Source organism: Protopterus annectens, chromosome 7.part0 (assembly GCF_019279795.1).
Source record: "Protopterus annectens isolate FY-2018-M chromosome 7.part0, PAN1.0, whole genome shotgun sequence".
Taxonomy (NCBI): domain Eukaryota; kingdom Metazoa; phylum Chordata; order Ceratodontiformes; family Protopteridae; genus Protopterus; species Protopterus annectens.
This window is the reverse complement of record NC_056739.1, coordinates 1115934068-1115948492: the sequence shown is the minus strand read 5'-3', so window position 1 is coordinate 1115948492 and position 14425 is coordinate 1115934068. Positions and strand designations below refer to the sequence as shown.

General features: G+C 37.0%; 1 protein-coding gene across 1 annotated transcript in view; it reads left to right on the top strand.

Moving 5' to 3' along the window:
• LOC122806893 (A disintegrin and metalloproteinase with thrombospondin motifs 7-like) overlaps positions 1 to 14425 on the top strand; it is a 2879604-nt gene that overhangs the window by 1577613 nt on the left and 1287566 nt on the right. Inside the window, exon 15 of the mRNA XM_044077696.1 lies at positions 3884 to 4128. Coding sequence (XP_043933631.1) covers positions 3884 to 4128 — 245 coding nt within the window. The remainder of the gene's footprint in view (positions 1 to 3883; positions 4129 to 14425) is intronic.

Below are 14425 nucleotides of genomic sequence, written 5' to 3'. Positions count from 1 at the left end.
ACATCCAGAACACAAGTGGTTGAATTTGCAAGCGGGCCAGACACATTTGCCCTGATTGAATACCAAGCAAAACTTTGTATTTTTGACATTAACAGCCCCTCCAACAATGCCCATAGCTGTCTCCTTGTCTGTCGTGGCACTAATCCTTATGTCAGGATACCTTGACTCCCACCTGCAGGAACTATCGAGGGCTTTCAGCTTCCTGAAGTGCTAATCATAATTCAACCACCCAAACCCCCTTTCACTTGGAGGGTTTTCCTTATGGCTGCAAAATAAGTTAATAAAGGCAGTGTTTGGGTAGGGTCTTTCTCAGTGATTACACCCATAAATACCACAAAACCTAGAGACCAAGTAACCTATTTCCTGACTGGTGTCCTGGCTGATGCTGTCTTTCTGATGGAAGTTAAGGCTGCCATCAAGTCCTTGTTGGATGTGTTATCAACATCCAGTTTGCATTTTATTCCCTTATTGTCTACTAAATTGAAGATATCTACAAACTTCCCTTTTATAATCTTATCTTTGACCTTGGTAGGAACATGTGCTATGATATGAGAGCAGGTGATTTGGAATATGTAAAGCCGAGGGTAGCCATAGGGGACAAGAATTGTGGTATACACTCATCCATATGAGGTGGGACCTCCTTCTCTAAACCCATGACTTGCTTAGACCCCCTATGCAGGCTGGGTAAAGATAACTGCATTACCTGGTCAGCATCAGTACCTGCTCCCACTCCCAGACCCAAAGCTGTGGAGGCAGCAAAGTTTCTCTCTAAGGCTAAGACAGACAGCCTGACTCTACCCTCTTCTGACAAAGAATTTATAAAGTCATCTAAACAATTATCAGCAGATTGACCCCTCTGCATACATTAATACTAATTGCACTGCACACACACACACACACACACACACACACACACACACACACACACACACACACACACACACATCTATCTATATATATATATATATATATATATATATATATATATATATATATATATGTGCACACACACAATATAAGACCTATTAACTAAATACAAAACCTGTATAAATAAAAAATAATAAAAAACAAAAGACTTAAAAACCAAAGTAGCTTTTAATGTTTAAACAACTGGTAAATGCTTTCATTCCATACGTGGAACTTCATCAGACCAAGTTGTACAAAATTAAAACTCCATTTAAATTAATTCATTTAAGTAATATAACAACAAACCCCTTAATGAATTAACCCTTTCCTTTTAAGTACTACTTTACAATTCTTCCTGTCATTCAGACCAGGGAAATCACAAGCATTTAACCTTATTTGCCAGCAGTACTCTTTCCAGTTTAATTTATCTTCAGCATCACATTTCATCTCAAAATTATAAACTTGATCAGTCACAGAAAAAAACACATTTTACATTATGTAAAACTTCTCATGTGCATTTTTTTTCACATGTTTACCTAAGATATTACTCAACTATATTTTTTCTATTTCTTTTACATGTTCATAAATTCTCATATGGAATTCTCTAATGGTTCTGCCAACATAAAAGAAATAAATAAATTGCAAAGGGCAATATAAGCAACACATTTAGATTTACAGTTATATATATTGTGTAATTTATTTACATAATTCCTAGCTGCCAACACTATCCTATCCTTTTCCATAATATATTTACAAAAATTATAGATGGCACACTTTAACATTTCTTTTTCTGATTCTACTAAATTATTTTTAACACAACTATTCATATGAAAATACTCTTTGAATGCACAGTTTAATGGCTAACAGAAGCTTAGCTTTTTTGTTCACATTTATTTAGTGTGTTAATATGTATGGGGCTTTATTCAAACGTAATAAAAATAAATAATTGGCTTCATTCAATGAGAAATAAATAATTGCCTTTGTGAGAATAAAAAGTGTGCAGGTTTTCCTTTGTAACATTTGCTGTAGCATTAAGATAATTTGCTGTAGCATTAAGATAACTGGGCATTTAAGACTCCTAGAGACATGCATATCATATTCTATGTAGCTTTGAGTCATGGCATTGTCCATTGTTTTGTTTTTTTTTTTTGGCTTTGTTGTCTTTGTTTCCTATCAGCAGTATTGCATCTTTGGAGATGCAGTGAAGTGCCTCTAGGTTTCCTATGTTTTTAATTGCCTTGAAAGTTCATCAGAATGTAGAACCAAAGCAGCATTCTAAGCAGCTTGAGTTCAGCTAACACATGAGTAGTATACATGGGTTGTGTGTGTTAAAAGAGTTTAACACACCTAAAAGGGATATGCTGCATAACCCAAGAGAGTGAAGTGCAAGAAGTCTGTGGAAAGTAGCCACAATGAAGCTGTACATTAAAATTGTATTTGCCACATGGTTTCCCAATATTTTGCATCAGTTTCTGTTAGCGCACATTCTTTTCACACTTAAGTATTTTATTTTGTTACAGAAATGATAAACATCACTGCTGTAGAAGTAATTTTGTACTCCTATTTATTATTCAGTGCAGTGGTTCAACTTCCTTACAGTAATATGCACCTTACCTTTTAAACTTGTAGCACAATAAATCTGGACAAAACCTAAATTACTAGGGAGGCAAAGACCCCAAAACGGGGACATATTTTAAATATTGGTCTTATAAACTCAGAAAGTCGCTAAAATAAAAGGATTTGTATTAGCTTGCATTTTCTTTCTGAAGAATTTGCCAGAAAACCACACATTTTATGAGGAGGAGACTGATACTATGAGGCAAAAATCTGAACATTCTATGAAAATATGGACAATTGTAAGGTATGATATCTTACAATCACCTTACATGAGTATAGTAGGGTACTTAAAACACAGAAGCAGTCATGTGTATACATTTGGCTGTGTACTTAAACACAGAAGCAGTCATGTGTATACATTTGGCTGTGTACTTAAAACACAGAAGCAGTCATGAATACATTTGGCTGTGTACTTAAAACACAGAAGCAATTGTGGATACATTTGGCTGTGTACTTAAAACACAGAAGCAGTCATGGATACATTTGGCTGTGTACTTAAAACACAGAAGCAGTCATGTGTATACATTTGGCTGCGTACTTAAAACACAGAAGCAGTCATGGATACATTTGGCTGTGTACTTAAAACACAGAAGCAGTCATGTGTATACATTTGGCTGTGTACTTAAAACACAGAAGCAGTCGTGGATACATTTGGCTGTGTACTTAAAACACAGAAGCAGTCGTGGATACATTTGGCTGTGTACTTAAAAGACAGAAGCAGTCATGTGTATACATTTGGCTGCATGTATGTTGTAGTAAACATGAATACTTAGTACTTTGGAGAAAAAAATATTTCCTAGCTTTCCCGGTCATGCCATGTGTTAATTAATATGCTTTTTGTCCATGTGTGGTTTTCTTCATCATAGATACTACATGCTAGTAAGTAATGCAGGGCCACTGTGTTACTTCATTACACAACTGCAGTAACAGATTTCTTTCATTATAGTTAATACATAGTTAATATACGGAGCCAAGTAATGCAGGCTCAATGTGTTACTTTGTTACACAACTGCAGTAACATATTTCTTCCATTATACATAGTTAATACATGGAGCCAAGTAATGCAGGCTCAATGTGTTACTTTGTTACAGAAGTGCAGTAACACCAGCAATAATTTAAGAAATGATACAACATAGCAAAAAATATCCATAAGGACATGCTCCTCAGATATGCAAATACCATTTAACATTCTGTATCCTATTGGTTAACCTAGTGGCTGTTTTAATTAGAATTATGTTTTAGAGTTTCTGTGCACAAAGTGGTTGTTTTGGGTAAAGGTGCCAGACAAATCTTGGAAAAAAAAGTAAACTATGATTTAAAACTTAAAATAAAAATAATGTATCCTGTAAATATTTGACAGGTTATGTGGACATTGGGCTGATTCCAGAAGGAGCCAGGGATATACGTATTGAAGAAGTGGCAGAAGCAGGAAATTTCTTGGCTTTACGAAGTGAAGATCCTGAAAAGTATTTCCTTAATGGTGGCTGGACAATCCAGTGGCATGGAGATTACAAAGTGGCTGGAACAACCTTTACCTATGAAAGGAATGGAAACTGGGAAAATCTAACATCTCCAGGCCCCACAAGAGAACCTGTGTGGATTCAGGTAATTGATTTATGGTGATAACTCATACCACTGTTAATGTTTAAACTCAGCTTAAGTAAAAAAAAAAAACTCAAAGACAAAGACTTGCTCACTAGTTTATCTGATATAAATTCACAACTTAGCAATGCTATGTCATAAAAAGAATATTTAGTTATGTATGTTTATTGACTATAGTTAGAGGAACTTAGTTTGATGAAAAGAGATGACAGACAAGCCTGTGGAGAGATGGACATGTGTCATCATGAAGACTGGTGGAGTATGATGTGACGCTCTGTGGTTAAATACTGTGAGATGCCTTAGACATCCTGTTATTCTCTGCTGTTACCTAGGAGTATAGTAATAGTAATTAGGTCTGATATGCTGCTAAAATTCAAAAAATGCCCACTAGTTGATTCAGACACCTGCATGTACTGCTTTTGTAGTAAGTCACATAGCATTATTACAACCTAAACAATCAACAGCATTGTGCAACATATCTGGCACATGAATGCTGGACTGCTGAGGAAAACCATGAGTACAAACCCAGCTCACTGAACGCACCATCCCAAAACCACAGAAATGCCTGCCTTGCTGAAATAAGAGGAAAAGCAACTAATTCCTTTTGAGACAATGTCAGACAAGACCTTTTATCTTTCATGAGAGAAATATTTTTTAAACCAATTGTAATAGGTAGCTACGGTGTGGGGCTGCAAACTTGGAGTGTGTATAATAACTTCTGCTAAGCAGAAAACTGTTATTTGTGCCAAAGTATCATTCCAAGATATATTTTGTATACACTATGATCAAGAAAGGTACATTTGATGATCAGGTATATGTTTATGTATGCAATGAAACATAACATGCGCATTAAAGGATTTCAAAATCTCGAGCTAGTAAAGTAAACTCACCTGTGGAACACATCAGATCATGATATCAGTTTTGTAGAAACTCGCCTGAGGAGCATTACATATCCTGAGCAGCAGTAGTAGAAATGCACCTGAGGAGCATGTCAGGTTATGACACTAGCAAAAGAAGCTCACTTGAGAGATATGTCAAATCATGACACCAGTAGTGGAAATTCAGCTGAGGGGCATGTCAGATCATTACATCAGCAGTGAAAGCTCAGTGAAGGATATATCAGATTATGACGCCAGCAGGAGTCTGCTTTCTTGCCCTTGCGAAATGCAGGTAGAATTGATTATTTAGTAGTTTGCTGGAGTTATAACATTGTACAACGGCGTAGCATGAGTTGTTGTGCAAGAGGTGATAAACGCATTATAGCTTTAAAGCAAAACTTGAATCCAGTCTTATTTTTTATTTTTATAATTTGAAAAAATATAGGGATTGTTAATGAAGGTCTGCACTTAAGGTTCACATACAGTTTTGTAACATCTATATTTTCTAAATTAAGCAGTGTTTAAAATTAAATTTTCATGGCACAAAATTAATGTAATTTCGGTGGAACCAGTATTCTCTTTGTTTGTTGTTAATAGAAGCATCTCAAGATTGGGCATGATGATGCAGGTTTATCAATAACTGTAAAAAGCAGGTAACCTAACCAAGAGATGCCATAGCAGGTAATCCCTTCTTCTGCTTCTGCCTTCTTCCCTCCATTCTGTAGTGTAGGTGGTATTATTAAAGCCTAATTTTTTCATTACTCAGTGTAGTGCAGTCTTTTTAACAAATGTTGCAAAAACTGTAATACCTATAGTAATGAAGGCAGCAAGTTATTCACAACTCTCTGTGTAAACTTCACCCCCCATCATTAATTGAAAATTAAGCTTCCTTGTGAACATTTTTACATCGATAATGGACTTACAAAATCTGGTTGCTGTTTGGGAACATAGGTGTAACCTTTAGCAAATAAATCTATCAAATCCGATGTAATAGTAATTCTAGAAAAATTAAAAACTTTAAAATCCCCTGATCTATTAGTGCAAACAACTGGACCATGGTGTATGTCCTGTAACTGTGGGGCAGATGGTCCTATGTGGTCCAACAAATCAAACATATCCAAGTGGATTGGGCTAGGGGTGGAACAATTAAGCCCGTGATGGAAACTCATATTAAAATCATGTAGGGAAGACCCTGTCAATGGTTCTAGTTGTTCCTCCTCTGATTCGAGCGGTTCGTCCATTGACGTTGTTGCTTGGGTCTTGCTCCTAAAAAATTAATCGCATAATTGTTGTTGTTTTGTCCATTATAAGGATTATTCCTATTCTGTAACCTCTCACTCCTACGCAGTTCCACTGGTTGAGAGTCTTGACCAACCGGTTCACAAGGACGCTGGTCAGTATTTAACTGATTCACATTTACTTGAGTGTTACCACTACCTGTACATAAAACTGCATTGTTAATGCTGTTGTTATTGGCCCTACCATTAGGTCTTCATGTTTGACTTAAAGGTGGACTGGGGTAGGCTAAACCATCTTTATACGCTTTACTATCTCTATCAAGCTTTTTTAACTTAATAGATTTAAGTTTACCCAAATATTCATCAATACTGATAAACATTCTTGCGTAATCATATTTATACCTCCCAAAACACATGTCCAACTTCACTGCATTATCCAATGCTTCTGCCTCTATATTAAGTACATCCACTTGACAAGAATAATGCTTAATCATGAGTTTGAGTAACTCGAACCCATGTCGGTCAAACATCACAATTAAGTCCTGATGGAAGGTTGATTCAGCTACCAGCCCCGTCGGGTATTGGTAGTGTCTCAAGCCTTTTGGTACAATTCTCCATTCTAAACACTCTTTAAAATATGCTATTTCCAATTGTATTTTCTTTATTTTAATTAGAACATTGTCCAAGAGTTTCAAGTTGTTCACTATATCAGTTTCATTGCCACTACTAACAGTAGTTAGTTGTTGTCCGTTTAAAGTGTTACTAAAAGTCGGATTGTTCGCCACCCAGTTAAACAAAGTAGGGTAATTGGCAACTTGATTGTTACTCACCGGGGCAGGGGTAGTGAAGGCCATTGCACTCGGCTTGTTGTGGTGCATGCCCAAGTCTAAAAAACTGTCAGGTTGACCTGGCACACTGTTGTGTGGTCCCCCAGATCTTGATGTATTGTTAATAGAAGTTTGTTGGGTAGGACGCTGAATAGCAAAATTCATCCTAACATCCTTCTGGTTCTGGAGGGCTCCCTGTTCAGCTACCGAAGCCGGAATTCTCCTCTGCCTCTCGCTGTTGTCGTCACTCGACCCTCTACATGGACTAGCATCGCCGATTAAACTGTCGGTAATGTGAATTGGTGCGCCCAGTGCTATAATGTTACCGGGAGTAACTACCGGTTCATCTCTCATTGCTGGTGCGGTAAAGGCTGAACTGCTGTTACCGGAAGGAACAACCAAGTTTGTCGGTGCATCCACTGCAGTAGGAAATGTAGGATGGGAACCATCCTTTTTAAAATGGTGCCATTGTTGCCTTTCCAAACTGTCTATTCTGCTCAGCATGGATTCCAACTTGCTGAGCAATAAATCCAAAGATACAGGCGCATTCACCTCCATGTCGCTTCGGGGTTGAATGATATCAACAGACCCCACAGCTCTCAATAACTCTGGCGTGGCATCCGGAAAGTCACTACCTGGTTCCCCAGAAATAACAAACGCCATAAATCCAATACGAAAAACTACTACAAATATATTAACAGAACTGGTAGTGCACTAAACAGGATCCACACAAAACTGAATGCAAAGTTTAATAAAGCGCTTTTCGTTTGCTTGGTAAGCAAACTTCCTCAGACAAAGAAAATCATGAACCACAACCTTAAATAATTCATTAATTTACAACCAATTAAATCAATTAATTAACATTTAAAAAAACATACTATCTAAAAGATTTAAAAATTATGTAACCACTTCAAATGTTGACTGTATAGATAAATAAAGTGGTGTAGGTAAAGGCAACAACAACCCCACATACAACCTAGTCGAGGGCAATGTTAAAATCTAAGTCAAAATTAAAATTAATCCATCTAGTTTATTTTACAATCAATTTGTTTATAAGTATATAGTATATTGCTAGTACTTTTTTCATTATAAATATTATCGTGCTTTCATATACTAGTTTAATACTAGAACTTTTACATATACAATTTTGCAAAACAACCAGTTCTGGTTGTAATTTAAAAATAAAATAGCATAAACTAGCATAAATTAACACAACTCGTAAAAGTAAATCTATGTACAAATGCAGAGGTTACACCTGTCTTTTTAATGTGATTTTGTAATTTCATTCACACCCTAGTACTTGCATAAAAGCCTACACTTGGTAACTAAGCCATATTGTTGTAAAAACATCAACTGAAGATATTATCTTTTTAAACTTAATAACTTTAAAATACCTGAAATGGAACAAGATTCCTTAAGGCCAGGAGCATGGTAAGCATCTAGCCTAATCTGCCATCGTAATTCATTCTCTAATAGTCTCAGTTGAGTAGGGCCACCTCTATTGTCCTGGCTAACTTGATCTATCACCATGAACTTGAATTTATGTGTCGGATATTCCAAAATATGTTTAGCCAGTGCATTCACTTCTTTTTGTTTCCTTATGGCGTACATATGTTCATAAATGCGTTCACAAAGCTTACGCTCCGTTTTCCCAATGTAGAACGCCATACAATCTTGGCATTGGGCCAAGTAAACTAGCATACATGAATTACAATTAGTAAAACGTGTGTGTGTGTGTGTGTGTGTGTGTGTGTGTGTGTGTGTGTGTGTGTGTGTGCGCGCGCGTGTTGGGGGAGGCAAGCAGGCTCTATATAGTGACCAAAGATTTTGATGTTTTTTCTATGATGTTTATTTTACAAACACCCTCCCCATCCTGATGTCTAGTTTTCCAAAATTCCAACATTATTCCTCTAAGCTTGTTTTTATTTTCCCCACAGATGCTTACGTTTAAACACACCCACTCACTCTGAAATGCCTGTTTTACAAATGTTGCCCATAATGTGCATTGATTAACAGCCCTCCCGCAGCACAAAACATACTCCCCATTCATGTAGTATGCTGAATATGTAAATTATCTTGCTTTGTGTTCTTTAGTCTGGGCTGGTGTTTCACAGCTAACAGTGCCTGGTGCAACATTGTAGAAATGGATGCTGAACCATTCATTTCTTTAAGCTCTGCAGAAGTACTTAATCCTGTGTGAGGGATTAAATTCATGAATCTTACTTAGTTTCAGTATACCATCCCAGACTCAATCCATCTTGGATTTTTTATGCATTGTGTATCATGTCTGCGATGCTCCCTGCCTGTCACGAAGCAAGTGCAAGTGTTTTAATTAAAATATGTCATACAGAACACCAGCCTGCTGGCAAATTACAGCATGAAACTCTTATATTTTATGAGAACTACAAATCAAAAAACTACTTGCCAATATCCCATTGATTATATTAAAACAAAAAATCACCTTTCCAGTTCTCTTTTATTAAAATCTTTTACCATAAATGGATTAATAAAAATAAGGACCTCTATCCCAGAATCATTATTTAAATTAGAAATAAATCAGCATAAATTCTGATCACAGTATCCCTTTTTCTTTTGACGACTTAAAAAAGTGACATTGCAATGTTCTGTGTTATTCCTCAGGTCTTTTAATGTCAGTTGATACAAGATATAAAACAGCTAGATACTTCAGAGTAGGATATATATTTTTTATCCATGACTACATCTCATTAAGAAGTATAAAAACTAAATTAGGCATAAACTAAGTAATTATAATAGCAATAAGATATCTACAGGGGTTGCATTCATTTTAAAGTTAATCAGCCTTTGACTGCAATATGACATGAGAGTTATTCTGTGCCACTTTACAGCCCTTGTGGTAGATTAACTATAAAATGAATGTAAACCCAGGTGAGCCTTATTGCTTAATGAAATCAGATGCTATCATACTGTGTTATTTTAGTCACTTTCTGTACTACAGCTTCTGTGGATCTGCCAGTTTACGTCTATCAGCTAGCTCTTCTGTTTGTACTGTATTTTACAGTTTTGTATATCCCGGTCTCCTGCTGCATTATCTGTAACCTGCATCAGCAAAAGATAGGGTCCATTAGATCAGCCATGTATCAGGTTAGCGAAGTGATAAATAAGGAAAATAAATTCCTCCAGAAAATAAATGGCTGCTGTAATAATCATAGCAGCCTTAGACTTGTCACTGTTATTGCTCTGCAGTGGCTGTAGACATATGCAGATATTTTCTAAGAGTTTATGTTTGCTGTTCTGATGGTTTAGTTGGAGAAATTTTCATTTAGGAATACCACACATATTTCCAGTTGTATTTCTGAAGAACTGTTCTGCATTTAATAGTTAAACTGAAAAAAGAGAGATAAATTTTAGTTTGGAGCAAAACATTCAGTTATGACTGAGCTACTGTAGCATATTATAGTTTTATAACAGAATCTAAGCACTGCGATATTATTGTTCAAGAATCATGAAGTCTTAGTTCAGATAACTTTCACTGTAGATATTTGGTTATCTTTGCCTACCAGAACACCAGTCTTCCAGCATCCTGCTGTATTGATTTTGATCCCAGGGCAAGCTGTGTTTATAAATGCAGATTTATTGCTGACGTTTCATCTAACATTAATGGGATAAAGTATTTATTGAATCAGATTAACAAGACCAAGCCTCTGAGTAGTTGATTTTCTACTTAATTCTGTATACAACACAGTAAACGTCATTTGTGTTTATGTCGGCGTGGACAGTTACAGCAAACTACTAATAGGGCTATCAGAAATGACGAGTAAAATGTATATGTTAATAAATTAAATTAGCTGAAGCAAATTTAATCCATGAACAGAGAAAGGAATGTTAATTATCTAATCAGTGCTTCTATAATTTTGAGATACAAACTGTGACATTCAGAAACATGACACTCATGGGAATAGTCCTAGTGCAAAGGGGAAGAGATTCCTCTATCGAAGGAAATCAAGCAGTTGGTGGAACGTTATTGTACACCACCATCAGCCTTAGTAAAGAATGGAAATGCAAATGTAGCCGACAAACTGAATGATACTTTGTATGTGATTCAAAAATCAATGTAACACACTTCAAAGCAGGCAGACCTAAAGGCATTATTACTGCAGATATTAATTCCGCTGTACATAACTATAACCCAAAGCTGCTTGCAGTGCATGCCTTTATACAGTAATGCAGATGAAACACTACAACCAACCACCCATCCCAGAGTGCTAAAGTATAAACCTTCTTATCCAGCCTGTCCATGGCTCTGCTGTCCTTGTCAGAAGGCAGTAACTAGGATGAAGGAAGCAATTGAGAGACGGCTTATCAGAGGCTACCGACACCACAGAGGGGTCAGCAGCAGGACATTTGAACAAAAAGGAACAATCCTCAGGCACCCTATAAAACCTATCAGACTTCTTGAGAGCAGGGGCAGAGAATGAGGTGCTTTAGAGGCATTGGAAAAAAACATCTAGTATAGCAGCCAAGACAGGAGGAATATAACTGCAGGTTTAGGAGAGTCCATCTGCAGTAATTCATAGTATCTCTTATGGATATCAAAAACCTGAGCACAGTCCCACTTAAAAAATTCTATCATCTGAGAAATTGTGTCCACAAAGGAAATATCTGGACTATTAGATTCCTCCTCCTCAGACCCTTAGTCTAAACAAGAAGGAATGTGGGTAAAATAAGTAAGGGATTCTTCATCCAGAATCCAACTCTTCCTCAGAAGAATTTAATTCCCTGGGCCTTTTAAGTGTAGAAGAGGACCAAGGAAGAGCAGGAGCCAAAACCCCTTGAGGGCCTTAATGACAGTAAAGCGTTAACTAACCCCTGAGGAAAGGCCTGCCACACACTTTGTGGATCCCTAGGAGCAGAAGAAACATGTTTAGTTTTATGTTTCTTTTTTTTTAAGGAAATATCCATCCTAGAGAACTGAGAAACCTCTGACTCAGGATGGCATTCCACAACCATAATAGGAACTTCTTCCCTAAGAATAACCTGCACAACCCACATAGACACCTCAGGAACAGTCAACCATGGCTCCCTCTGAACGTCTGAAACAGATGCCTGCAAAGACTCATCTGACACACTACCTGCCAGATCCTTACTGGCCTCCAACCCGGACATGGCAGAAAAATATGACAACACAGCCAGACAAGCCTCCGGGTTTGTAACACCCTCAGGAGAAACACCCAGCAGAGGCTGGACAGTTGAAGATTCCAGTCTTACCTTTTTCACCTTCTTCTTCCCTGATGGCTGACCCTCATGGTGGGAAGTTCCAGCCATAGTATCTTTAGCAAGAAGCTTAACACACTGGTTCTCAAGATACAATAAAAGGGAAGAAAGCCTACAATGAAGGGTTTTAGGGACAAACGCCTGACAAATTGAACAATATGTATGGTCATGAGAAGCTCCTAGGCAAAAAAGGCACTTATCATGGCAGTCTTTATGGGAAATCTGCCTCCCACACTGGCATTTACCCTTCCTGGATGACATTAAACCCCCAACAGCACAGAAAACTCAAGAAAAAAAAAACTCTAACTGGCGTACTTATCTGCAATGGTCAGGACTTCAGCAAACAGGAGTAATCACTGGAATACTAACATACAGGAAAAAATGGCAGAAAATGGATGGAGGCAAACAGACCAATGGTTAAAACCAGCTTTCGGACTGGCAGCAAAAAAGTTCTGAGGATGGTATTCCTGATCATCACATTTATGCCTACACTTTTCAAGGAGCATTTAGGTGGTGATCAGCATGCCTTAAAGCAATAGTAGCCTATGGTAGACTGGCCGAACAAGAGGCTTCCAAGGCAGGGAATCCCATAAGTTATGAATACTGCAGCAGTAAATGTAAGGACATCTACTATTGTTCTATAAACCCCTTAGTATGGATAAAAGCTATTTGCCTGGTTCTGGTATTTGTGGATGTCACCATGGCATTTAACCTGGTTAATCACAGCCTACTCTTCAGTACCTACTCAGCCGTATGCATTACCTGCATTGGAGTAGAATGGGCTAAAATTTTTTTATGTCAAACGGAAAGGTTCATTTCAGGGTAGGGCCTTCCACTTCAGACCAAGCCCCACTAATTAAAGGAGTTTCTCAAGGGTCAACCCTTTCTGTGCTATTTTTCTCTGCATTCATTGACGGACTTCCAGTGAACTTTCCCATCTTTGCAATACTCTTTCATGCAGACAAGATGATTATTTATAGATCATACCCCTTGTCTGCATCAGTTAAAGAAAACTTCTAGAACAGGAGTTTGCCCATTTTAACACCTGGCTAAATCATATGCATCTTATTCTCAACTATAAAAAATAATTAAAGCAGTTTTATCTGGGACCCATCAAAAGCAAACCTGTAGACCAAAAAGAGTGGAAATCAAATAATTCTGCCAGTATTATCAAGACTACTAGCACATTCAAATATTAAAGAATACATACGGGACAATCATTAAACTTTCAACATCACAATAGAAATGACTAACACAGAAATTACTCTGTTTGGGTCTATAAAAATTCTCAGCTCAAGACCCCAAAAGGCAGAGTAGTAGCTGGAAAAAAAAGTTCTTCTGGTGCAAGTTGAGTATGTGTTCCCCTTATTGCTGCTGCCTCCCAGAAAAAAAAAAAAACAGTCTGTCTTGGAGACGACTTATAAAATATGTTGTTTTTTAACTCTTCCTCAATGTCATGAATACCCCTACCAGGTCTTAACAAAAGCCAGATACAGTAGCTTAAAATCTGACAGAGAGCAGACTCACCCCTGGGGGTTCCTTCTTTATAATTTGCTTACATTTCACCCATTTCTCTTTTTCAGTTTAGGCTTTCAGTCCACCATTCCTACCACAACCTCGGGCTACTTTCTTTAAACATTCTATAATTTCATAACAAATTTTCTTGCCATGACTATGGCTTTTCAGGCCTTCTCCTAAACTCTCATAACATCAGAAACCGTTTAGATGTAAATTTTAAAACTTCTAGCAACCCTAACATTCTTCCTCCCCCAAAAAAGACTATAATACTGGGATATTTTTTCTCTTTCATATGTACACCATAAATTCCAAAAAGAAATTTGTGTTCAACATATAACAGTGTGGTTGTTTCTGACATTAACATCTGTTGTATTTCTCAAATGGACTCTCAGTATCCTGTTTAAAAACTGCATGTATTAAGCTATTATTACTCTGGTATTATAACGTATGTACTATACATACTGTTTCAAAATTTATATTATGTTTTACAGTTTTATTTTTTCAGATATATTTGCGGTTATTTACTGCTCTACTAGATGACTTATATTGTGTCATTGTCCCTAACTGATGTCAGTAAACACAACAT